The 26,753-nt window shown below is 46.0% G+C and overlaps 1 protein-coding gene and 1 long non-coding RNA gene across 3 annotated transcripts in view; one reads left to right on the forward strand and one right to left on the reverse strand.

Moving 5' to 3' along the window:
- APOB (apolipoprotein B) overlaps nt 1-15,857 on the reverse strand; it is a 51,524-nt gene extending 35,667 nt beyond the window's left edge. Inside the window, exons 1-15 of one of the 2 annotated variants that reach the window (XM_086323594.1) lie at nt 15,649-15,840; nt 15,286-15,324; nt 14,143-14,258; nt 12,684-12,829; nt 9,981-10,134; nt 8,804-8,959; nt 7,997-8,121; nt 7,219-7,304; nt 5,705-5,924; nt 4,743-4,970; nt 4,403-4,520; nt 4,135-4,281; nt 2,537-2,748; nt 2,041-2,278; nt 1,335-1,511 (exon numbers count right to left, since the gene is read on the reverse strand). In XM_086323594.1, the coding sequence (XP_086179720.1) occupies nt 1,335-1,511; nt 2,041-2,278; nt 2,537-2,748; nt 4,135-4,281; nt 4,403-4,520; nt 4,743-4,970; nt 5,705-5,924; nt 7,219-7,304; nt 7,997-8,121; nt 8,804-8,959; nt 9,981-10,134; nt 12,684-12,829; nt 14,143-14,258; nt 15,286-15,324; nt 15,649-15,721 (2,235 nt within the window). In that variant the 5' untranslated portion in view covers nt 15,722-15,840. Of the gene's footprint in view, nt 1-1,334; nt 1,512-2,040; nt 2,279-2,536; nt 2,749-4,134; nt 4,282-4,402; nt 4,521-4,742; nt 4,971-5,704; nt 5,925-7,218; nt 7,305-7,996; nt 8,122-8,803; nt 8,960-9,980; nt 10,135-12,683; nt 12,830-14,142; nt 14,259-15,285; nt 15,325-15,648 lie in introns of both variants that reach the window. The other variant, XM_086323595.1, reaches the window with a different exon arrangement.
- Nucleotides 15,858-23,139: 7,282 nt separating this feature from the next.
- Nucleotides 23,140-26,753, forward strand: part of LOC147362800 (uncharacterized) — a 49,346-nt gene continuing 45,732 nt past the window's right edge. Inside the window, exon 1 of the long non-coding RNA XR_015135829.1 lies at nt 23,140-23,163. This is a non-coding gene — a long non-coding RNA (uncharacterized LOC147362800). The remainder of the gene's footprint in view (nt 23,164-26,753) is intronic.

Consider the following 26,753-nt stretch of genomic DNA (forward strand, 5'->3'; position numbering starts at 1 on the left):
ATATAAACCCTCGTAGTGGGGACGTGGGGCAGACACTGAAACCAGGCCCCCACCTTTTATCAAAAGACAGACAGCTCCTCCAAACTGACATAAAAAAAAAAAAAACCAACAAAAAACTAAGGTCTCGTCAGGGACAGTGGTGCTTCCACACTGTTCTTAACTTGAATGATGTAGGCATTCAAGTGATCTATGATGTAGGCATAGGTGATCTCTGTTCTCCAGCATGCCAGGATCCCTATGGCTCCCCAAGATTAGAAGATCCTCTGTCCCCCATCCCCTCCCCTGCTTACTCCTTCTCTCCTCCGACAAAGGAAAACCACTAGGGATTTCCTGGGAAAGCATAGCTGCTGTATACATTGGCCAAAAGCTTGAAACACATCTCATCTAGGGAAGCTCTGATCTAGGTAAGTTCTTAGAGATAAGAATTCCATAGACTGGTGCTTAGGCATCAGAGAAACAAAGAGTGACTGAGAAACCCAAAACAGATCAAAGACCCTCAGCCTCAAGTGGAGGTGAGTAAATTAGGAGATGGAGGTGAGCATCAGGGAGTAAATTACCACCCTGCTTCTCAAACTGAAATGTGTACACTGGTCATTTTGGGGTTCTCATTCAAATGCAAGTTCTGATTCCATACAGCCCAGTAGGGCCTGAGAACCTGCATTTCTAACAAGCATTGCTGTGATGCCAATGACTGGACCATGCTTTGGACAGCAAAGAATTAAAGAATAAGAAGGTCCAGATCACACAATCTATTTTCTGCTCCTTAAGTGGAGGCTTATGCCAACTTCAAAGAGGATTCTGCCTCCATCAGCTAGTGCACGGATGTGGGTGAGAGCCAAAGAAAGTAGTTAATAATAGTGAAAATATGAATTTCAAAATTATAATAGTATCTGCTTCTTGAATAATCAACACAAGAGTCAGGGGCTTTGTTTAGCTTTTTACATACTTTAGTTCATTTAGTCTTTAAGTATCCTTGTGAAGGATATAAGTTATTATTAGCATTCTGGGGATGTGGAAACAGATATAACATCAAGCAACTTGCCCAGGTATGCAGAGCTTGAAGAGAGTGAGGTTAGATTTCAAACCCATGACCCAGAGTTCACATTCTTAATCATTATGCTAGAGAGCCTCTAATGAGCCTGGACTCTGGGCAGACTGAATCTCCAGAAGGCCCATCACTGCAGAGGATACTGTCTCTTATTCCCACTGGACTGGTTACTAATAGCCATAGTTGTCACTTTGGTTAGATAGTGCTTTGATGATTTCCAGGCTTAGGTAAGGACATTTTCGCATTGAGACCCAAAGCTTTCCTTGAGAGGATATGTAAAACATACCTGCTCATGTTTATCATCTTTGGTGTAGCCAAAGTGATCCACCAAGACCTTGGAGACACGATCAGGAACTCGACCGTTAACCCAGTACAAAGCCTTGTTGACACTGTCTGGGAAAAATCCTTCCTTCCCAAAAAGAGCTTCAAGTGTTGGTTCAAAACCTTTTCCTTCCAAACCAATCTGAGAGAGAAAATCAGGCAAGAAACACCATCAGGTTTCTCTGTTGTCTGTCCATCTCCCATTCCCCTATTTATGCTCAATTTATTAAACAAGTACTTGGTGAATGCTACTGGGCAGGAGTTGACCTGAGCACTCCACAGGAGTTGTCTTATTTAAATCTCACCAGAATCTTGCAAGGCAAAACCTATTATGTGCTTGTTTTTTGGAAGAGGCAGCTAAGGTTCAGAGGGGATATATAGTTAAACTGAAGATTCTGGTTTGGGGGTGAATTTGGGGTTTGAACCCTTGGATTTAGGGTGTAAGTGCTTTTCTGAGACATCGCACTTCCGTTCATATAAGGAGTCGTGCTCCACATGGCCCCTAGTGGGGAGGCAGAAAGAAGAGGGGGGAGGGAAAGAAGTGATGGTATCACTGCCTGATGATTCTTGTTCCTCCTGTAACTGGCTCATGGCTCCCTTGACTTGACTATTTATGATGTAGGCCAGAATGGGCTAGAAAACATAAGACTCTGGTTCAGGCCCACACATACCTCAAAGAGGTCAGCTGAAGCAAATCCAAAGACTTTGAGGGTCGTTTTCAGCATGCTTTCTTTAGGAAGGTAATTGTTTGGATCAAATATAAGATTTCCTTCGATTTTGGCTGAGACCAGGTCAAGTGATGGCAGAGAAATCGATTTGGAAAACTGATAGCTCCGGGAAAATTTCTTGAAATCCATGATAGTTGGAAGCTGAGATTTTTTCAGAGCTTCTTCCACTAAGCTTTTCAAGCTAGATAAAAAGAAGGAGAGTATTTTGAGCTGACACACATCATGTTACTCTCTCCCAAGTCAACGTGGATTTCCATTCTCTACCAAACTCTTTGGGTTTTATTTGCCCCCAAAGCTTGGCTCAGATCTGCTGCACTTTCACACAGATGTTGGTTCCAGAAGAAAGAACAGCCTGTAAAAGGCAGGCAGTGGTTAAATCAGAATTGAGGTTTGGAATTTCAGCCCCTTGAGGCAGATGCAGGAAAATCACTTTACTTACTCCTGGACGTACAAATCTTCTGAGTTTAAGATGTTGGCGATGTGGGAAGCCACAAAGTTCTTCACTTGCTCATTCTGTTCCCCAGGGAGAAGTTGGGTGATTTTGCTAATATCCGACTGGGAAGGACTCCCCATCAGCATGAGGTAGGCAGCCAGCCGCTTATCCCCTGGAGAGGTGTCATCGAGGAAAGTCTGAAGAAGGACTTCCCGGACCTGTGGCCCAAAGACAAGACTGTCATCACTGTCAGAACATGGAACACGTCTGGCAAACATGCCTGATCTTATTTTGCAAGTGGTATTTCTCTCTATGAATTCTTCAAATGCTGTTACTGAACCTTCTTCACCCAGAGCAACCAGCTCAAGGAAGGGTTCTCAGAAGACACCTATCAAATGTATGTTGAGGGGCTTCCCTGGTGGTCAGTGGTTAAGACTTTGCCTTCCAATGCAGGGGGTGTGGGTTCAATCCCTGGTTGGGCAGCTGAGGTTCCCAAATGCCTTGTGGCCAAAAAACCAAAACATAAAACAGAAGCAATATTGTAACAAATTCAATAAAGACTTTAATATAGTCTACATCAAAAAGAATCTTAAAAAATATGCATGCTGAATTCAACTGCATTAAAATACACAAGTTATGGCCAAGTTATGACTTGTTGGAGATCTGCCACTAACTGAAGATAAAGATGTTTTAACATAAATTATTTCAATATGAGGGTAAAGGTAAGGAGAAATCAGGAGAATTTGATGCTAATAAGTAAGTCAGGTTGTCTGCAAAGCTGTGGAATCACCATCACCACCTTTGGGGGCCAGTTTGACTCTCTTAGTCTAGGGAAATTGGGGGAAAAAAATCAGACATGTTTTCCCAAGATGGGAGTGATGGTCAATCTGGCGAGAGGACAGCAGGTAGTGAAAAAAATCACACTTCGCCTGCTGAAGTAGCAGGAAGGTCAACTATTTTTCTCATGTCTGCATATGGTTAGGCAGTCAATTGTTTAGTCTCTTCTTGTAACCCCATTGACTGTACCTCGCTAACTGTCCATGGGATTTTCCAGAGAAGAATAGTGCAGTGGGTTGCCATTTCCTTTTCCAGGGGATCTTTCCCACCCAGGGATCAAACCTGTGTCTCCTACATTGGCAGGAATATTCTTTAGCACTGAGCCATCTGGAAGCCCCAGGCAGTCAATAGGTGTATTGAAATTTGCAATTAAACAGCAGTAGAATAAAGTCCGGAGAAGGCAATGGCACCCCACTCCAGTACTCTTGCCTGGAAAATCCCATGGACGGAGGAGTCTGGTAGGCTGCAGTCCATGAGGTCGCTAGGAGTCGGACATGACTGAGCGACTTCACTTTCACTTTTTACTTTCATGCATTGGAGAAGGAAATGGCAACCCACTCCAGTGTTCTTGCCTGGAGAATCCCAGGGACGGGGGAGCCTGGTGGGCTGCCGTCTCTGGGGTCACTCAGAGTTGGACACAACTGAAGCGACTTAGCAGTAGCAGCAGCAGAAAAAAGTCAGTAGAATGGTGAGATTTAGAATCTCATTCCAAATCTTTGTCAATCTGAATCAACTTGTCATTTTCGGCCCTCTTCTGCTGACCTTACCTCGTCACTAAGCTCCATTTTCCGCAGGGCCTGGATGGCAGCCTTCTGAATCACCAGGGATGGCTGTTCACTTCTGATACATTTCAGGACTGAAGATGTGAGTTTGGGGGTTAGTTGCTCCATGGTTTTACCAATATTTCCTATGACCTGCATTGAAAATAAACAAGAGAGAATCAGGGCACAGAAGGTGCAGTGAGGGGTAGACAGAAAAAGTGTGTTTGAAATGATGCCTATTATACAAAACCAACACACAAAAAACTGAAAATACCCTCAGAATCAGGTAGGTGAGATCTTCGTTCCCAGTGCAGTCATTGCCAATCTGTTCTGACAGGTAATCAGCAATTTCCAGCAGGTCCTGTGTCCATGCAGGGTTTGTCTTATGATAGCTACAGAAGAAGAGTTAGGATTCAGCAAGCATAGCCAGGTTTATCTTAAAATATACACTGATGTTCGCTGATTTCTTATTTCAAGTCATTACTTTCAAAATTGACCAGTAGACAAACGAAAGGGTAAGTATCAGAATTTGCAAGTGGAGGGAGGGTACAAACAGAATACTGACACATGGGGTCATCCTTCGCTCCTACGAGGAGAACCAGTGGAAAACTCACTTGTTGATCATGTGACTCAGAGCATAAAACGTGAGCCGGCTCTGCTGCACTCTTGCGGTGTTAAAGACCTCCCGCAGCCTCTCGGCCGAGGGCTCTGGGATCAGGGCCACCAGGTAGGTCACGGCATCTATCAGAAGGGGGTTGGCTCTCTCATTTTTCAGCCACTGGAGGATGTGAGTGTAGCACTGGGGCTGTCCACACTGAATCAAGGCTTGTAAAGTGATGGGACTGGGAAGAAAAGGGCAGAGAAAGAAAGATCACCTTCTAGGCAGCTAAAACCTCCTTGGCCCACAGTGTTCCCTCTGTCAGGAATTCCCTTATTCAAGATCCAAATCCAACCATCTTCCAGAATCTAACTCAGATCCCTAGAGAACAGAGAGGCCTTCCCCATAAGTAGCATCCCCTGGAGAAGCACCACGGAGCAAAGTCTGAAGAAGGACCCCCTGGACTCAACACCAGAGAGGACTGTTACCCTTTGGTCAGAAGATGGAACATGCCACATAAACACTCGCCCAGTCCCCAGTCCCTTCTCTGACCTTCACAGCACTAAGACTGCACTGAAGTAAAGAGAAGTCACGGTATTATTTGGTTTGCTTGAGTTCTCTCTCCTCTAGCCTACAGGCTTCCAGAAAACACAGACTTCTTTTCCTCTCACACTTCCCAGGGTACTCATTATAGAATGAGGGATTAAAGATACCCATTAAAATGTGGGAAAGATTTTCCTCCTATCTCAACACATAAATATTTATCTACCTTGGATGCAATGTATGCGTGTGTGTTACCCATGGATCTCTAGACACCTTAGCTGACATTTCTCTATCAAGCAAACATTTACTGACTGACTCAATTGATTAAATGGGTTGAAATTTCAATGGTTTCTGAGATTGTCTGGCCGAGGTCTCAGCCAGCTCCCATGGGCTCATAATCTATGAAGGTTTGAACTGCGACTGCTCGAGAAATACCTGGACACCTCGATCAGCTTCGGCAAGAGGGAGGTGACCGCCTCACTGCTGAGGCCTCGCAGCTCGGTCACTAGTTTATGGAAGAGGTTGGCTCTCTGGGCATTCTGCTCAGAGACGTGCAGTTTCTGCAGCTCCTGGAGTGTCTTCACAATGGCCTCAGCGTGGTTTGGAGGTGACGTGGACCTGGTGCTCTCAAAGGCAAGACCCACTGCCTCAGTGCCTGGAAGGAGGAGTGTGTCAGAGGGATTCCAGCTTACCCCTGCATCTCAACCTCATCTTTCTTCTAGAAGCTGGAGATCCAGGAGGGGTCAGCAAGAGGGGGGCGGAGAAAAGAAGGCTCTGACTTCAGTGTTTCCCTAACTTGCCACCCTCTCCTTGTGATTAGCATGAATATTGTGCATACCTGCTGTTGCTTCAGTCGTGTCGGACTCTTTGCAACCCCATAGACCGTAGCCTGCCAGGCTCCCTTTTCCATGGGATTCTCCAGGCAAGAATACTGGAGTGGGTGCCATGTCCTTCTCCAGGGGATCTTCCCAAGCCAGGGATTGAGCCTGAGTCTCTTACATCTCCTGGACTGGCAGCCGGGTTCTTTACCACGAGCACCACTTGGGAAGTCCAGCGTTAATATTATTCCTCAATTTAAAGATAAGGGAACTAAGACCCAGAGGTGAGCCACTTACCATGCCCAAGACCTTTCTGGGTGTAAGAGGCAGAGCTGGGATTGAATCCAGGCTTGTTCGACTTGTATTGGATTGAATGACCTTTTTGCCCAAAAGAACTGGTGAGGAGGTGCTGCTGACATAACAGCGGAGGCTAGACTCACTGGCCCTCACCTGTCCTGTCTTCCCACTGGGTCTAATGGCAGTTTGTGTGTGTGTGTTGGGGGGATGTTTTGTGTTCCCTCCATCACCCTGTTCTCACCTCTGCCCAGGAGGTGGGTGAATCAGTGGTGCGGAGGAAGGAGTCCTGACTTAGACTAGACCTGGAGGCCCATTCTGTACCGCCTCTAACAGTCTGTGACTTTGAATACATCACCAAGCCTCTCTGTGCGTCCCTTTCCTTCCATAGAATGGGTGTAAAGGCACATGCTGCCACCACCTGACACCACAGTGGCTGAGAACGAGGTAGGGCACACGGCTCACTGACGTACAAGACAGGTGCAGGCCGAGGTTGGTTTCTGTAGTTCCCTTCAGCTCTAAAGACTGATTCCTGACCTTTCCCATTTGCCCTACCTCGCTCAGGCCCGGCTGTCTGATTTACCAAAGGTGGACTTGGGAGGCCAGTTTCCTACTTCCTACACCCAGGGAGCTTTGGGAGAACTCTCCCCTTTCCTAAAGGGGAAAGGGATAAATCCCATTGCCACTTGACATTCTGAAATGAACAGGCTTTCTCAGGAGAATGGTCCATGACCAGAAGCCCAGAGCCCAGGACTCTCACAGGGCCCAGCAAGGAGCTAAGCCATGGTTGGTACCTCATGGGCAGGTTTCCCAACCCTGGCAACCATCACACCTTACCTTCCTCAAAGAAGCGGCTGTTGATCTTAGGTGTGTTTTCAAGTTTCAAAGTCTGTGTGACCTGTGCCATCATCCCGTATTTGTTCCTGGCAACACAGGAATCACAGCACGTCACGGATGGCCAGGCTCCCCGCTGCATCCTCTGCTCTTCACGTGGAATGTCTCCCCTATCTCTGCTCCTCCCCAAATCCTGCTCCCCTTTCAAAACATACTTATTTATATCCAGCTGTCCTTGACCCCCTGTGAACAGCAACAGCTCCTTCTGGTCATGCTGGCTGTCCTTCCATCAGAAGGACACATGCACCTTACACTGTCCACCGTTCCAGAGTGCCCAGAGGGAATGACCCAGCATTAAGGTCCAAAATTCTTCTGTGATCTCCCATAGTTCAGTGCCAAGAATATAGATAGTGGTTACTCAGTCAACACTAGTTGGCTGACCAGTTTGCAAAATGGATATGTAAGTCTCTAGGCCAATTCCAACATCTTCTGTAAAGCCTTTCTAACCCGAGCAGCTAGTAATGGTTCCAGTTTTTCCTGATCTCTAGCCCTTAAAGTCTGGATCTCAGATATCTTTTGTTGGTTTTGAATTGTTCCTCATGCCTAAGTCTTTCCTACTAAATGACCTATTATCTTGAGACAGGAGGACAGAAATACATTTTGTTTTGTATCTTTTCACACCTCCTCCCAGGCACAGCCTAGCTTGCAACAGGGCACCGAGAAGCATTCAGCTCCTAATGGCCCCATAAATAAGGAATCAGGGCTACAGCCGGGGACCTACTTGTAGGAGAAGGGCAGGAATAGGTGTTGCTCATTGCAGATAGCTTCTGACACGTGCTTCTTCCTTGGGTCCAGGGTGTACCGGCAGGACTGGCTGCTGCCAATCAGTGTTGACAAGGGGCGGGTCTGTGAATGGGATCAGGGGAAAAGCATTTTCATCAGTCCTTGGGGCTTGAACCTGAGTCTTCTCCCATATGTATTTCCCTTCAGGGAAGAAAGTGGGGGAACAGGGGTTCTGTACCACTAGATAAACTCAGCGAGAGAAGAGAGCTTCATACTTGACTTTTAGTCAAGGGGATGAAAACCCAAAAGCTGAGTCCGGCTGTAGACTTTCCTTATTTCACTCCAGGAGACTTCTGATCTGTACAAAGTATTTATAACCTGGAATCCAGCACATGGGGCTTCCTAGGTGTCACTAGTAGTAAAGAACCTGCTTGCCAATGAAGGAAACACAATGAAACATGCGTTTGATTGTTCCCAGGGTTGGGAACATCCCCTGGAGAAGGGCATGGCAACCCGCTCCAGAATTCTTGCCTGGAGAATTCCATGGACAGAGGAGCCTGGCAGGCTACAGTCCACGGGGTTGCAAAAAGTCAGACATGACTGAAGCGACTTAGCATGCATGCACACATCTAACATGACTCCCTGTCCTACCGCACACGAACACTTCACACCTGTTCCTACTGCTCCTTATGTTTTCTCTGCCTAGAATTTTTTCTCTGGGATCCCTTCTAGCTCTAACATTCCATAATGTTAATAATGAAGAGGCTGCTGCCAGTGTGCATAGCAATGCTGATGTGAAACTTACCATGCCTCTAATCAAAGCGAGTGGGCTAACTCCCGTGCTAATGGGCTGGAAGTGATCACACTTCTCCAGGTGTCTTTCAATAGATATTTCTGTTGCCACATTTCCCTTCTTCGTTTTAACAGTAAAGTCTGTGGAGCAGTTTCCATACACGGTATCCTAGGGCAGCAGGAGATACAACAAGTGTAGTCAATGCAGGGAACCATCTTTAGGTGCTTGGGGTGGGGCTGGGAAAGAAGCCTGTAAGAAAAGGCAAGGGCAACACGGATCTGGGAGAAAGCTTCGTCCTCTTGGACAGAACGTGGGTGCGGTTGGTTCCCGGGCAGCCAGGGTGGGCATGAGAAAACATCTTAAGGGTGGTCCTGGCTCTGAGGTACACCTCCCTGCCCTCCTAGGGCCCGGCCAACACTGGTTGCATATTCTGTGCTCTCGGAGCCTTTTCTCCATCTCTCATTTATGGCATGTACTCCAATCCGCTTTGTGTTGTATGTGTCTTGGTTCTCCCCCCAGAACCTGAGACCTCCATGTGCAGGGGCCCCTGCAGGATGCAGCAGTGTCTGCTCCCCGTGGAGTGCAGCACAGAGCTCAGAACACAGTAAGAGCTCAAAAATGTTCATGGGACTGAACTAAGCTGAATGCATCCTCAGAGCAAAACCTGGGATTCTTAAAAGAGGCTGGCAAATAGATTCAATTATTTTCTGTGTTTAAAATGCGCACAGGGGACTTCGTTGGTGGTCCAGTGGTTAAGACTCTGCCTTCCAATGCAAGGGGCACAGGTTCAATCCCTGGTCAGTGAACTAAGATCCCATATGTTGCAGAGTGTGGCCAAAAATTGCATACACACACACAGACACACACACACACACACACACACACAGAGGCCTTACTGTGCTCCACCTTGTGGAAACATAACAAAATCAAACAGAGGGTAGGGTGGTCAGGACTCCCCGGAAACTGCTATAAAATTAGACCCAACCTGCTCAGGCTGTGTGGGCTGGGCCCTCAGTGAGCCCGGAAACCAGGGGAGCTCTGAGCAACATGTTTCACACCAATACAGGGCCTCCTGTGTAACTAGCCATGCAGCTGAGCCCACGATCCAGTTGACGTATAAATGGAACCCAGCTCCATTATATGAAGAGGAGTTCAAAGGACCACTATTATCAGCTTTTAAAATTCTCACCAGAAATAACACTTGCTTAGCCTCTTCTGTTTCTGGGGGAAGCAGGAGGGCAGAGATGATGCCCCTCTTGATGTTGAGGATGTGTTTAGGCTCTTCTTTCTCTGGGTAAAGTAGAACTTGCTTGCCTTCAGGAACAGCCAGCTTGAGGTCGTACCTGGTGCAGAGAGTGTGTGGTCACCGAGGGTCCCTTCTCTACCGTGAGCCATAGGCTAGGTGGCTTTGCAGCCTCCTTTTTACTATTTTCTTTTTACATCGTTTTTGATAAATATCAGCACATATACATATATTTTCAAAAAAGTATACAAGTATGTGTATGCTTCTGGTATTCTTTCTTTTCCTTTTTTTTTTTTTTTTGGCTTGGCTAGGCTCACCCAGTCCCTCTCTCTCCCCATATCAGGCTCTGCAGCCACGCTCCCCACAGAACACCCCACTGGGCCTTCCATTCATGTCTCCACACTCATATGATCTTATACAGAAGCGTGGGAGTGAAAACGCCTTCATAGAAATAGTTTGTCACTGCTGGTTTTATTCAAATGGCATGGCATCATGCATACTTGTGTTTATCTTGTGCTTCTCATTTAATTCTACTCCATGAAGTCCAGGTTCGATGCACGATACTGGATGCTTGCGGCTAGTGCACTGGGACGACCCAGAGGGATGGTATGGGGAGGGAGGAGGGAGTAGGGTTCAGGATGGGGAACACATGTATACCTGTGGCGGATTCATTTTGATATTTGGCAAAACTAATACAATTTGTAAAGTTTAAAAATAAAATAAAATAAAATAAAAGACTTTAATCATAAAAATCTACTTAAAATGTAAAAAAAAAAAAAAAAAGAAAGAAAATCCTTGAGTCATCTGGTAGCACTCTAACAGGTTCTTTTTACAAAGCTGTATAACAGTCCACTCTGTGGTTATCTATTCTTTATTCAGATAGTCTCCTATTTGATGGCATTCACCTTTTCTCTTCCTGGGTGTTTAAATTTTTTTGCCCCACCAACAACACTGATACAAACATTCTTATGCATCTATCTTCACATGTTACTACTTTTCTTTTTAGCTATGTCAAAGGCTCCAAGTATTTTTCATTATAATTTACTCAATTGACTAAAGGCACTCCTTTGCAGCAGCAATGTGTGAGGGTATGCTTTGCCTCACAGGCTTGCCAGCAATAGGTGATATTGCTGTTCTAAGTTTCTGTAGTCTTAAGGGTATAAGTGAGTATAAGGTGATAAATATCTTGTTGCATTAATTTCCTGACCACCAGCGAACTGGAGCTTCTTTCCATACATTTGTTGGACATTCCTTCACTTTCATATGATCTCAGGCTATGGCTAAAGCCTGGGTCAACTCTGATTTTAGGGACCTTTCTTTGGGGACTTCACTAGGGGATTTCAGAGAGCCTGGCACCACCTGCTCTAGCTGAGTCAGAAGAAAGAAAAAGAGATGAGGGATGCTTCCCACAGCCCTACATCCTCTCAGAAAATTCCAGACACTGTGACACAGGCTCACAGGAAAGCCTCAAGGTGGCCAAAAGCAGGAGTCTTTTTTGTTTGGATGAGGGTAAGGACCAAAGAAGACTTCCCTGGTGGCTCAGATGGTAAAGAATCTGCCTGCAATGTGGGAGGCCCTGTTCTCTGGGTTGGGAAGATCCCCTGGAGAAGGGAATGGCTACCCACTCCAATATTCTTGCCTGGAGAATTCCATGGATAGAGGAGCCTGGAGGGCTACAGTCCATGGGGTTTTAAGTCGAACATAACTGGAGCAACTAGTCAAAGTCAGAGCAACTAACAGACAAAGACCAGAGAGCAACTCCTACCCCCTTCCATCACTGCAGCCCCACTCCCTCCAATGCTTCCAAGTCTTGGATGCAATAAGATGTGCTGGTAAGAGACAGAAGCACCAGGGCCTATTTTGGCTTCCAAGTCTAAGGTTTAACAAATTGAAAGACAGGCAGGGAAGGAGTGTCCATTGTTACCAAATCAACAACCCCATGACTGTCTGTATTTGCACACACTTAGGGCACTACAAGGGCTTCCCTGGTGGCTCAGATGGAAAAGAATCTGCCTGCAATGCAGGAGACACTGCAAACTGTGATCTGGAGATGAGGCAGGGGTGATGTTCAAAAAAATCCAACAACCAACACACCATGAACACTGATCAGTCAGAAGCGCTGCCAGCTGTAAGCAACAGGAAAGGTCTGGTCAGCGTGCACTGGCAGGATGTCAGCCCTGGAGGGGGACCCGCTCAGGCCGTGGCTCTCCCCGGACCCCTTGAAGCTAGTGTTCTCTGCTGAGCCGAGCCATGTTTGGTCACAGCAAGTCCTGCCCGGACCCTCTCTGAGGACCACCAGGCACAGTCTTGTTTCATTCTTTAAACATGAATTCACTTGTTTAAACAAACCATCTCAGCTTTATTGTCTCAAGGAGTTTTAAAGTGTGAGATCTTTTAGAACCATATTTAAATGATAATTAGGGAAACTTCAGTAGGGGAGGGTAAAGACTACTTCCCTCTTTTTGATTGTTGTGAAAACTCAGCAATTCCCTGTTCTATGGTGAATAGAGTACAAATACGTGTATTCACATATGTGCCCAACAATAAACACATACTCATGTCTCCCTTGGACACACACACACACTCATGCGAAACACATGCCATGATGCCCGGGGCTCAGAAATTTGAACGCACATGCCCACATCTTACTTGGACATCGCAGCAGCAAACTCCTCAGAGTTCTTGGTCTTCTTCAGCAAGGCCTTGCCCTCAGGGTTGAGGCCATCCACCTCTTTCAGGGTGCAGTCACTCGTCTTCAGGATGAAGTTGCAGAGTTGGGGGACCTCCAGCTCCACCTGAGAAGACAGGGTAACAGTACATTAAGATTCTCCACCAAGGACACAACACTCCTCCCCAGCTCAGGGCTTTCTGACCTTTCCCATGTTCCACGGGACACCATACTTCTGAAGTTTTCCCCTTTGTATGCAAAGGATGATAACTTTTTATTGGTTCTAAATGTACTCCCTGTTAGTATAAAGAGGTACAACTGGCTGGAAGAAATGCAGCTGAGGAGTGAGGGTTTGGAAGAAAACCAGGAGGCAGGAGGAGGGCTATCATTGGTTTCAACAGTAAATGCTTCCTTCATGTCAGTGGAAAAACCAAAAATCCAAGACCATGTGTATCTATCCGGGCCTATTCCGAGCTTCCCATACAGCTGGAGTTTAAGTAGTTCCCTCTGTGTTACCCGGCGCGGTTTAAAGAGCTTTCTGCAGTGCTGGAGATGGTCTGCTTTCTCACTATCCAATATAGGAGCCACTAGGTGTGGGGGCCAACTGGGCATTTGAAATACAGTTAGTGTGACTAAATACACCAGTGTGAATTTTTACTTTTATTCAACTGATTTTTATTTATTTAAAACTTTTTATTTTATATTTAAATATAGCCAAGTAGCAACTTTTATTCAATTTAAATAGTCGCATGTGACTAATGGCTACCTTACCTGACAGCACAGATGCCGGTGCCCTAAAAATAAGAGGGCGGCCCGGTTTGACTTCTCTTTCCCACATGAACCCCAATAGTTGCCCTTAGATCTGTTCCACAGAACATGGATACGAGTACAGTCTGTCTCAACAACTGGTGAAGTTTTATCTGAGAACAAACTGCACGTTTAAAATTTTCTGTTCTGTTTGTTTTTAGTTGTAGATACTATTTCAGTTAGATGATAAAAGCCACACTCCAGAATGCTTTCCTGGGATGCTCACCCACTGGACATCTCTTGAAATGTTAAATCTATTGGTCTGCAATCTTGACATTTTAGATCACATATTCTAATTACAGCTTGGAAAGAAAAGTGAAAGTGAAGTCGCTCAGTCATGTCCGACTCCTTTGCGACTCCATGGACTACCAGGCTTCTCTGTCCATAGGATTTTTCTAGGCAAAAGTACTGGAGTGGATTGCCATTTCCTTCTCTAGGGGATCTTCTTGACCCAGGGATTGAACCCGGGTCTCCCGCACTGCAGGCAGAGGCAGACAACTTCTCAGCACAGAAGCTGACTTGCAAACTGAGGGCCAGTTCAGAACTTAGAGGTTATGACAGTCCTGGCACAAGCCGGGTTTGCTCAGCCCTGGGTTCCAGGGTCCTCCAGTGGTCTTCCCTCTCCCCTCGTACCTTGCAGTTGATCTTGGTGGCGCTTCTTGAATCAGCAGTCCCAGGGACACCACTGGAACTCTCAGCTTCATAGTTATAGACATATTTCCTGAGGTGCTTGAATCGCACTGCATCTTCTACAATGAGGAGAAAGCCATCAGCTACATGGCAGAAATAACTCGCCCAAGGATATTCAATCCTGGGCATAGAAGGATAGTGGCACAGATAATGAAAAATGGTAATTAAACTCCAATTATTTTCAATTAATTTTGCCTTATACTTAATTTTTCTTTATAGATTTAACTTCTCCGTTACGACAGTGCTGAGGCTAATATTTAAATTAACTGGTATTCCTTGAATATATAATCTGAAGCACAAGGCAGGGAGTGTCAAGTAATGAGGTTCAGACAGTCTACAGGAAAGACTCCTTGGAAAATTGAGAGTTGACAGAATAAAGCAAATATATCTCTCACTGCCTTTTCAGCATGAAAATACTCTAACTCTGTGGCTCTTTTTAGATTCTACCAAATATCTGAGGCAAAGTTCACTAAGCATCAAGGGTATCTGGCTGACTTAAGAAACCCCCAAGAAGGAATTTCTGGAGGTTTCCGCTGTGCTTGAGAGAAATTTCCTGAACAATTTGAGAGAAAGAACATCTGGGTCCCGAGTCCAGATGCAGTGATGCCAGACGCCCACGAGATGGCAGTGCTGCCCCATCAGAGGTTAGCATCCCGCTCTTTCCGGAGAATACAGGGTACCACTGCAAGGCCGGCTCCTTTGACCCTTAGGGGTCAGGTAAATACAAATCCCAGGGTGAGCATCTACAAAGGTTGAAGTCAGCATTTCCTCACCCTCTTGTGCTTCAGATTAATGATTAGTCCCTGACAAACAGTCTCTTTAAAGTGCCCACGGACCAACAGGTCCCTTCCCCATCCTATCTCCAGGCTGAAAGTTTGGGACAGAGGGGAAGGGCGAGTGAAAGAGCTGAGATCCCCTCGCGGGGACAGAAGCTCCAGGAACTGGCTTCTTGGGGTCAGAGCAGTGTACACCAATTACAGCATCACGGTGTTTCAGTGATCTGAGGTGCAGAGGGAGGGGTCGGGGGTCGAGGGTCGGGGGGTGGGGTGGGGCGCGCCCTTCCCAGCTCAGGGGGAAATGCCTTACTTGGACAGCTGGGGCTGACATTTTCCAGCACTTCATCTCCTGTAAGAAAGGGAGAAAGGCAACTGTAGGTTTTCCCTTTCTTCCAGCTGGGTCCTAGGGTCTGACCAGGAGGACCACTGCATTAACCTCTAGCAGGGAAGAAGGCTTTGAAGAATCCTCCGTCCCTCCCATCACCTCCCCGACCCCACCCTGAGTCTAGAGGAGCCCCCCGCAGCTGGTCCTGTGCCCCTGTCCTTCCATCCTCGGGCTGCCCTCCCTCTGTCCCGGGACCAAGCTGCCCCAGCCACCACTCCGGCCCTGGCTTCGGGTCCCTGGTCCTCCACCCCCTGCCCCGCACCCCGGGGACTGGGTGGCCTCACTCACTGGCCTGGGCGTTGGCGGCATCCAGGAACAGCAGCAGCAGCAGCAGCAGCACCGCGGGCCTCGGGGCGCCCATGGCCAACCTGGGTGGTGTCTCCCTCCCGCCTGCTGTCTGGGCCTGGCCTCGGCGCTGCTCGCTGGCTCCGGGGGACGGGCGCCCACAGGCAGCCCCGGACCCACACTTGCACCTGCAGTGGGAATGGACGGCCGGCGCCCGGGGCCCTATTTATACGAGGCCTGAGGCCGCCCTCCCAGGGCTGCAGCTGAAGGAGCACCGGGCAAATTGCAAAAGGTCCAAAGGGCAGCGACCAGGGCCTGTTTGCTTTTCCGCACCAGGCCCGGCTCTGAGCCCTGAGGAGGGGCCGGTGAGGGGGCTCAGCCCAGACTCCTCCAGGGCCACTGGGGCCCCGCCTCTCCCCTGGCCTGTCCTCGGGGGTCTCAGGGCCGGGGGAGACTGCCCTGACCCAGGGAGATGACTGAGCGCAGGATGAAGCCTGTCCCTGCTCCTTGCATGGACTCTGTAGCCACTGGATGGCTAGTCCTTCCCAGCATCTAGGTGGAGACCTTCCCCCCACCCCAACTTCCTTCCTACCTGGTGGACTTTGAGGTTGCCTAGGGGCCTCTAACCCAGATCAGTACCCAAGGCTCTGGGTCACCTGCCCTGGACTCAGTCCATCTGGAGGAAGCTGAGAGAGAAGAGAAGGAGAGAGGGGTCTGGAGAGGGACTGACCCCTTCTTGACCTGAGGGACCACATCTCTGTCAAAGCAGAAATCCAGGAGCCAGAATCTTGTGGAAGTCCCAGTGAGGAGGGGCCTTTGGAAAAGGCCAGCCTCCTCCCTCTTCTCCCCTGCCCACCCCAAAGGTCCAATTTCTTCTTGGGAAGTTGAGAGGAGGAGGCTTTTCTCTATATGAACTGCCTTTGGGTTTCCTCAGGGACAGGGGAGGCCAGTGAGGAGAAGTGGAGTAGTGGGTGGACGCAGAATATTTCTCCTAACACATCCCAGAACCTTCTCCATGAATCCGTCCCTTCCTCTCTAGGTCCTGTCCATGTCCCACAGGAAACTTTGCCCAAGGCTCTTCTCCCACGTTTCCTTGCCCTGTCATAGGCAATCAGGCACAGCATAAGTACTGAATTCTTGGGCTTCCCAGGTGGCTCAGTGGTAAATAATCTGCCTGCCAATGCAGGAGACAAGGGTTTGGTCCCTGGGTCGGGAAGATCCTGTGGAGGAAAAAATGGCAACCCACTCCAGCCTTCTTGCCTGGGAAATCCCATAGACAGAGGAGCCTGGCAGGCTACAGTCCATGATTGCAAAGGGGTGGACACAAATGAGTGATGAGCCTACACACTCATACACTGATGTCTTACTGACCCAGAAACAATCATAAAGGGTGATGGCTGGGGTGGTTTTGTGAGGGGATGGATGAATGTCTGAGACTGGCCGTGTCTACAAGGCACCTGCAATCTGACTGGGGAGAAAAGCTGCGTAGACAGGAGACAGCTGGTAAGCAATGCTAGCAGGCTGCAAGCAAAGCTCAAGGGTGTAGAACTGCTGGAGGAGAGCCAAGGGAGGAGTCGGGGGTGGGCAACAAGCAATGAAGAGAGACTACAGACTGAAGGGGACATGGAGCGCCTGAGGCACAAGTCAGTATATGTTGTTACAATCTGTTATTTATGAGATGCATCCAGGGGTAACGAACCACATGTGAAGTCATTTAAATTTTCTGGTGCCAAGACTGACAGTTCCAGAAGGCTCATGTTCTGAAACAGTTTAGTCGCTAAGTTGTGTCCAGCTTTCTGCGACCTCATGGACTGCAGCATGCCAGGCTTCCCTGTCCTTTACCATCCTCTGGAGTTTGCTCAAACTCATGCCCATTGAGTTAGTGATGTCATCCAACCATCTCATTCTGTGTCAACCCCTCTCTGCCTTCAGTCTTTCTCAGTATCAGGGTCTTTTCCCCTGAGCCAACTCTTCACATCAGGTGGCCATAGTATTGGAGCTTCAGTGTCAGTCCTTCCAATGAATATTCTTGGAAGGGTTGATTTCCTTTAGGATTGACTGGTTTGATCTTGTAGTCCAAGGGACTCTCAAGAGTCTTCTCCAGCACCACAGTTCTGAAATAGTGTATGCTGCTGCTGCTGCTGCTGCTGCTAAGTCGCTTCAGTTGTGTCCGACTCTGTGCGACCCCATGGACTGCAGCCCACCAGGCTCCCCCGTCCCTGGGATTCTCCAGGCAAGAACATTGGAGTGGGTTGCCATTTCCTTCTCCAAAGCATGAAAGTGAAAAGTGAAAGTGAAATCGCTCAGTTGTGCCCGACTCTTAGCGACACCATTGACTGCAGCCCACCAGGCTCCTCCGTCCATGGGGTTTTCCAGACAAGAGTACTGGAATGGGGTGCCGTTGCCCCATTTCCTCAGAGGACACTTGAAGGTTTGTCTTGTTCTCGGATCCTGGGCCTTCACATTTCTCCTCTTTCATGTATTGTCCTTAGCTGGGAACTCTCTATTAGCAGCTAAACTTCCTTCAGGCATTAGCTTTTTTGTATCCAAGGTATATTCATATCATTAAAAGTGGGTATTACAAAGCCTTCAATCCAAGGCTGGTCATACCTACACCACTGAGTTGTACAAGATCTGGAAAAAAACAACTGCCCCCAAACCCCATTTCTCTGAGTATTTTATTTGAACTATTTTATGTAGAGTGTCGCTCCACAGGAGGAGCTACTGTCAGAATTTCAGGAAATGGTCCTGCTCCCATACATTTTTACTTTAAGGAGAATGGGCAAACATATGTAGGTACAAAGAAACCAAAAGGAGATGGTTAACTTCAGTTTATGAACACAAGTCCAGGCTTCCTCTGCTGGATGACAAATGAAGCCACTGTCTTATAGTATGTCAGTGGAAAACATTAATAAGTCTTAGAGATTAATGTACAGCATTATGAATGTAGTTAACAGTACTGCTTAGCATATTTGCAAGTTGCTAAGAGAATAGATGGGACTTCCCAGGTGGCTCCCCAGGTGGTAAAGAACCCTCCTGCCAGTGCAGGAGACATAAGAGATGCATGTTCAATCCCTGGGTCTGGAAGATCCTCTGGAGGAGGGCAGGACAACCCACTCCAGTATTCTTGCCTGGAAAACTCCATAGACAGAGGACCCTGGAGGGCTACATTCCTTAGGGTCACAAAGAGTCGGACGTGACTGAAATGACTTAGCACACAAAAGAGTGATTACAAAAGGATCACAAGAAAAGAAAAAAAAATTTTTGGTAACTGTGTACAGTGTTGGAGGTTGACTTACTGTGATTTTGCAATGTGATCGTTTTGCAACATTGGATTAATCTATTAGAAAAGGTAGAGAACATAATTTTTATGATTTGAGACTAAAAAATGAATCTGCTGACTTGGATACAGGAAAACTCGGTGGGTTGTTTCTATGCCCTGAATTGATTGTCACCATCTCTAAAAGAGAAACCCTAAGACTTGGAAGCACTGGGCTCAGCTTCTGTTTCTTTCTCCAATTTTCTCTGTAAAGTCACCTCAGTGCTGGGCTTCAGCCAGCAGTACCCATGCTCTGACAGGGTCAGGGACACAAGCGCTACAGAGGAAGTGTTGATTGTTGAGTTGATTTGGGTACACTCAGAGAAATACTGTAAGGATTAATAAAGACTTTTCTGAAATTACTAAATCCACTTAGACCTTGTGTAAATCACTATTTCATTTTTTAAAAATTATTTATTTATTTTTGGCTGTGCTGGGTCTTCACTGCTGTGCAGGCTTTTCTCTAGTTGCATGAATGGGGGCTATTCTCTAGTTGCAGTGTATGGGCTTCTCCTTGCAGTGGCTTCTCTTGCTGCAGAGCACAGGCTTCAGTAGCTGCAGCAGGTAGGCTCAGCAGTGGCTCACTGACTCTGGACACAGACTCAATAGTTGGGGTGCACGGGCTTAGGTGTTCCATGGCATGTGGGATCGTCCTGGACCAGGGATCAAACCTGTGTCTCCTGCATTGGCAGGCAGATTCTTTACCACTGAGTTGCCAGGGAAGCCCGTAAAACACTATTTTAAAATACAGCATTGTCCGTGACCATAGCTATCACTCCTCATCTCTTTCCCTTTAAGTAGAACATTTCTCAGTTTGTTCTCCTAAACACACTTGAAGTTTCAAAGGACAGCAAGCTGTTTTCACAGACATCAAATAGTGTCAGGAGTCAGGCAATCTTCTAGTATAAGCTATTCACTGAATGGAGAAAACTCAGGTCCTGAGAGGTCAGTTGATATAAAGGAAAGCAGTGTGTGTGTTAGAGTCAAGAAGACCTGGGATTGAGTCCTATCTGGGTTTCTTGTGGGGTTTGTAACCTTGGCTAAATGACTTCACTTTCCCAAGTCTCTGTTTAGTCATCCCTAGAACAGGATTAAAAATATACACCTCCCTCAGAGGAATCTTTGTGAGAATTAAGTGAAACAATTATGTAAACGATTGCATTGATAGCAGGATGTCCCGCAAAAGAAGACAATACATGGTAAATTATCATTTAATATGTGTGTGCACTGGAGTGGAAGTATATTTGGAGGGTACCTACTGAGCTAGCAACCACAACAGATATAGAGACAGACATAAATAGAACAAAAGGAGGAAATCAGGCAAAGGAGAGAGAGCAGAAACAAGACAGGGCATCCTTGAGGGCGATGTACAGCAGACACAGAGCGTCTGTTGGTCACTGATGATTCCTAACTTCTCTGGGGATCTGAAATCTCTGTCTTTTCTGGAGTGAACGGAGGCCTTCCTATAGCAAGCAGACTACTGAGTGACTAGAGTAGACACACATTCTGAAGTTGTTGAGATTCTCAGCTGGTAGCTATGATTTATCAGTTTGTGAAGGCAAAAAGTCCCATTGGGTGAACCACTGGTCTGAGTAATCACAGAGCTCAGGGTCCCCATTAGAAAGCCATCTGATGAATGGAATTTCAAGGAATTAGATAAGGCTGAATACCCCAGTTACAGTCTTCAGAAACGAAACTATGCATTCTGTTTATCTGCAGGTGACCAGAAGGGTCCTGGTCAAGTTCAGGGACCTACAGGGACTATTCAAGGCCCCTCGGCAGCCCACTATCCTGAGTTCAGCATAGTTTATATACTGAAATGTATTCAATATATATTTGCTGAAAACAAATGAATGAATTTATGACATTCAGTTTTACCTCTGTTGCTTCCAGGACATTCAGGGACAGTGACCATGATGTTAAATATATCTTTTCAGGGACATAAAACAAGAAAATACAATCTGATACAAATTATTCCCAGCTATACTGTTCAAATAACTCATCTGGCAAATAGGGACCAGAATTGACAATGATTAATTGGCTCATTTCTTTTCTGCCTATGACAGCATTATAATTGCTAAATGACGCCCAGAAGCTAAAAGTAAACTTCAAGAATTATAGATGGAGGGATTTCCCTGGTGGTCCAGTGGTTAAGAATCTGTCTGCCAATGCAGGGGATATGGGATCAATCCCTGGTCTGGGAAGATCCCACATGCCACAGGGGATGAACCCACACGCTACAACTACTGAAGGTCGAAATCGTAGAATGTATGCTCTGCAATGAGAAGCTGCAGTAGTGAGAGACGAGTGCACCGCAATACAGTAGCCCCTGATCGTCACAACTAGAGAAAGCCCACACAGAAATGAAGACTCAGTGCAACCCAAAATAATAAATAGATAAACTGAAGAAAAAGAATTGTAGATGGGGCCATTCCCAGTATGGTCTGTGCATGCTGATAACAGAGTGCAGACGCACATATGTACAAACACATACAGAAATGATAAATGTCAAGGGAAAAAACAGTGCTAAATGGTGTAAAAGAAAGATGGTGGGAAGGGCCAGCATCAATCAGATGAAGACATGACTGATGGATGATTCATTTCTGGTGAAGAAGCAAAAAGAAGCCTTCCTCCTCAGTTATTCTGCTATCCAAGAGATAAGGTCAGACTGTTGAGCTGCAGTGCTTACCGAGGAGGAAAGTCCGAAGTCAGCATGGTTCAGCATGCGGTCAGGTCGTATGGGTGTGTAGCCATCCCTTCCATGACCGTGCAGATCTCAGCCCTCCACCCTGCCTGGGCAGCTCTAGCCCCACCTACTTCCAGGAGCCTTTCTCTGGCTCCCATCGTTAGACCTCCTGGCTTCTGATACTGGTCTCTCAAGGGTCAGTTCCTTTATAGGGCAACAGTTCCTAAAAGACCTCCATACAGACATCCTGTTGCCCTGAATCTATATTTGTCTCTGGTGATATTATTTAATTTTTATGTGTTTACATATTATCTTGCCAACTGGAGAGATAAGCTTGGAGGACAGGACTGTGTGTTGTTTTCACCTTTGTGTTCCTCTTCCCTCTCCCTCGCCAGCGCCTCACAGAGGGCCAGGCAGGTAGCAGTGAAGGAGTAAAACCCTGTGACTGTTATGTGAGATGGTCCTTGTGAGACAGGTTTTTTTAAAAAATTTTTTCCATACCTACAACTCAGTTTTACTCTTGGGTGCTGCTGTATATGCTTATATGTTAGTTTATTGGGTTGGCCAAAAAGTTCATTTGGATTTTTCCATAAGAAACCCGAACAAACTTTTTGACCAACCCAACAGAATGAGTGGTGGATCTGAATCAGCATGAGATAGGCAGGATCTCAGAGCCGGGATCATGGGACAGTCTCAGACTGAGTATGGTCCCTCACCTGTGAGATGAGTAAACATGATTAGGTGACCTTTTAAACTCATTGCAGCTCTGACTACTTGATTCTGCGGACACTTTGGAACTTAAAGAAAACAACCTACAAATTATCTTGGGTTTCGACTTCACTGTGATGAGGAACTGGGGCTGAGGACTTGGAATCACTGAGCAGGATGCATTTCCAGGAGACCTGAACTCATACTGTGCAAGAAATATAACTCTTCATCTGTTTTAAACAGATTTCCAAATAAGGAGAGGTCCTGCCCTCCTGGGGGTAGTGGGGACTCTTAGGAAGTCCTTCCTCATGTATGCTTTTAGGCTTCATCCTTGCCTTTTTTTTTTTTAATTTTGACGACATTGGGTCTTCACTGCAGTGCATGGGCTTCTCTCGTTGTGGTGTTTGGGTTCAGTAGTTGCAGTGCCTGGGCTTAGTTGCTTGGCAGCATGTGGGATCTTAGTTCCAAAACCAGGGATCAAACTGACATCCCCTGCATTGGAAGGCAGATTCTTAATCACCCGACCACCAGGGAAGTCACTTGTCTTCTTTAGACATATCTTAGTTTTTCCTTTGAAAGGCTTTTTGCCGGCTTTGGTCAGCTGCTCTTTACTGACTTTTTTTAAGTTTTGTGTTCTCACAGGACCAAAGTTTATAACACGCTACCCTCAAAGAGCTGACCAGCACTAATGACAAAGAAATGGCTGGATAGCTAAACAAATCCCACCTGCCCCACCCACACAACTGCAGGTTCTCTTCAAGTATTCAGGGAGCCTCTGAGCACTTCATCTCCTGAGAGCTTACAGGTGAGGAGAAGGGCCTGAATGCACATCACAGCTAATAAAAAGAAAGAAAAAGCTAAAGAGCCCAGTGTGGGGTCTACACAGCAAGGCTGCAGTGGTCCGATGTGGGTCTCTGAGGTCCCGCAGGAGGTGGGTCTTGAGTAGTTCTTGGATGATGGACAGGATTTGGGTACTTTGACTGGGGGGTACCACTGAAAGTGCAAGGGCCAGAAGTTGAGTCTCTGATGTGGCTGACAGTCTGTAACCCAGCCAGCCAGCTGAGTTCATGGAGAAGGCTGGGGAAAAGTGGGATGCGGATTAGGACGGAGCACAGGGCACTGTGCCTGGGACACAGACAGCTGGCTGGCTAATTCAATCTTTGATTTAATTGTGAGTTACTGCATAAATGGAACAATGTACATTTGTCATTAAAAATGGTACTTTATGGCATTAAGTGGGGCTTCCTTGGTGGCTCAGATGGTAAAGAATCTGCCTGCAATGCAGGAGACCCTGGTTTGATCCCTGGATCAGAAAGATCCCCTGGAGAAGGGAATGGCTACCCACTCCAGAATTCCTGCCTGGAGAATGCCATGGACAGAGGAGCCTGGTGTGCTTCGGTCCATGAGGTCGAAAAGAATTAGACACGATTGAGTCACTTTCACTTCACATGGCATTAAACCTCTAGCTAGTGTGAACGCAATGATTATATTGGTCTGGATTCTCCTTGTCCAAAGCTGTGAAGGGAAATGGAGGAACAGGGATTCCTAGAGTGTAAAGGCACAGAATATATTAGAGGGTGACTCCAGACAATATTCTTACTCTGTAGATAAACTGAGGCCTTGACAGAATGAGGTTCTTTTTTGTTTTTATTTTTGTTTTTGTTTTCCCAGACAAGGGCAAAGATGGGGTAAGAACTTGGGTCTCCTAATTTATAATCTAGACTATTCATTATTCTCTAATTGCACTGAATCTATGCTGACTACATAAAATTGCTTGGAGACGCTTTATGAAAATGAATCTTTGATCTCAGTGTATTTCCTTGTAATCTATTGCCCATTAAAAGTGAAAAACTTAATTAATATTTTTGTGGGTTTGTGTTCAGAATAAATGTTGTTATGTAACAAACTACACAGAATCACAGAGATTTAGGGCTTCACAGGGCCATTACAATCATTGCATCCAACTCATCTCCCAACATGGGTATCTCATCAAACTCAAAATACCCGGGAGCCCATTAGCAGGCTGCCTAAAAATGCTCTAGTTAGCAGAGAAATTAAAATTCCCTTAAAGGGACACTCCCCCAGCCTGCTTATCTGCAGAGGACCAGCTGGACCCTATGTATGGACAGCAATGCCTGTGGTCATATCTCAGGTCTCTTCTATTTCTGGCCTCTGCCCAGGTCAGACCATCCATCGCTGGGAAAACTGAGAGAGGGGCCCATTTGGGGATGGAAGTTTCTCTGATACAGTCTTTATCTGTATTTTGGTGTGAAGAGCAAATAACTGTCAGATTGGCTGATATTATTTTCATCTGTACCTCCTTTGCTGTCTGTTAGCTTAGGGGGAGGAGTCAGGCCATTCCCAGAACCCAATCTGCTTTGGTGTTTCGTTATTCAAAACAGAAAGTGGGTAGACCCATGTGCTGTTTAGTATCTGGGGTTCTTTGCCTTTCTTCTTTTTAATGGTGGCACTTAGCTTTAATAGTTATTTTAAAAAATAATGGTCACCTTCAGCTATTTTGAGATCTACCTTGGAAAAGAATTTTTTTTAATCAGCTTTATTGAGATAAGATTCATACCATAAAATACACCCATTTCAAGTGTATAATTCAATGTTTCTTAGTGTAATCAGAGAATTGTACAACCATTACCTCAACAGGTTTTTAGAAAAAATTTTAACATCTCTGAAAGAAATCTTGTTCCAATTAGCCAGCAACCCCCTAAACTCCCCATTCCTTCATCCCCATGCGTGTGTCTAAGTCGCTTCAGTCGTGTCTGACTCTTTGTGACCCTATGGACCATAGCCAGTCAGGCTCCTCTGTATAGCCACAAACTGCCTATGTTAGACATTTTGTACAAATGGGGTCATAAATGTATTGTTTTTTTGTGACAGGTTTCTTTTACTTAGCATAATATTTTCGAGGGTCATCCATATTGTAGCATCATTCCTTTTTATTGCCAAATAATATTCCATCATTTGGATTTACCACAGTTTATCTCTTCATCAGTTGATGGACATTTATGCTGCTTCTACTTAGTGGCTATTATGAATAATGCTGCTATGAATATTTGTGTACAAGTTTTTGGGTGGATGAACGTTTTCATTTCTCCTAAGAATATGAACAACAACACTTGTTGATTACCGCCATTCTAGTGGGTTTGAACTGTTTTCTCATTGTGATTTTCATTGGTATTTCCATGAGGGCTAGGATATTGAGCATATTTTTTGTGTTCTCACTGGCAATTTGTATATCTTCTTTGGAGAAACATTTATTCAAATCCTTTGGATTTCAAACTGTTTAATTGAGTTATTTTTATTACTAAGTTGTAAGAGTTCTTTGGGGCTTCCCAGGTGGCTCAGTGGTAAAGAATATGCCTGCCAATGCAGGAGATGTGGGTTCAACCCCTGGGTCAGAAAAATACTCTAGAGAAGGAAATGGCAACCCACTCCAGAATTCTTGCCTGGAAAATCCTATGGACAGAGGAACCAGTGACCTACAGTCCATGGGGTCACAAAAGAGCCGGACATGACTCAGTGACTAAGCAACAAAACAAGAGTTCTTTACATATGATAGACACAAGACCTTTATTAGACATAGGATTTACAAATATTTTCTCTCATTTTGTGGACTGTCTTTTCACTTTCATGGTGTCCTTTGAAATACATTTTTAATTTTGGTAAAGTCTGCTTTATTTATTTTTGTTACTTGTTCTTTTGGTATCTTACCTAAAAATACTGCCTAAAACAAGGTCAAGAAAATTTACTCCTATATATTCTTCAAGGAGATTCATAGTATTAGATATTATATTTATGTGTTCAATCCATTTAGAATTAAATTTTGTACACAGAGACCACCTTTCAAGCCTTGCTTTTGGAAATGTCTGAGTCCTGTGAGCCTGCACATGACTCTGAATAACCTCTCCCTCCTCCCTGCTAACAGGGTGTGGCTCGTTCCCGATGAGAATGACATCAGGCCCCTTGCTCAATGCACAGGGTCAGCCCCTTATCAGGTGCTGCTCCTCCCTGGTGCTTTCCAGGCAGTGACCAGTCACCAGTGCCCGAGAGCCACAGTCTCTGAGAGGACAGGCCTTGAGCCCTTGTCTTCTCAGAAGGAAAAAAGATGTTTTTGGTCTCTGAAGCTGAACTTCCAATCTCCTTTTCAAGTCCATGAGGCTCTCTGATAACCATGCTTCCTTTTTCCTTCCAAAAGTATCCAGTGGTTAGAGAAATGAGGTGTTTCTGCACCCAAGACGGCTCAACATGTTCTACAAGGAAATATACAAAACTAGAGACAAAAAACAAATTAAATGAAGTGACATCAAACACATCAGAATGATTGCTTAGAGGGTAAAGGGAAGAAGAGCAGGAGTTGTAGGTGGGACTGGGGAGTTAGGA

This window comes from Bos grunniens, chromosome 11 (assembly GCF_055505025.1).
Source record: "Bos grunniens cultivar Pamir isolate PY7600 chromosome 11, Bosgru_T2T1.0, whole genome shotgun sequence".
Taxonomy (NCBI): Eukaryota; Metazoa; Chordata; class Mammalia; order Artiodactyla; family Bovidae; genus Bos; species Bos grunniens.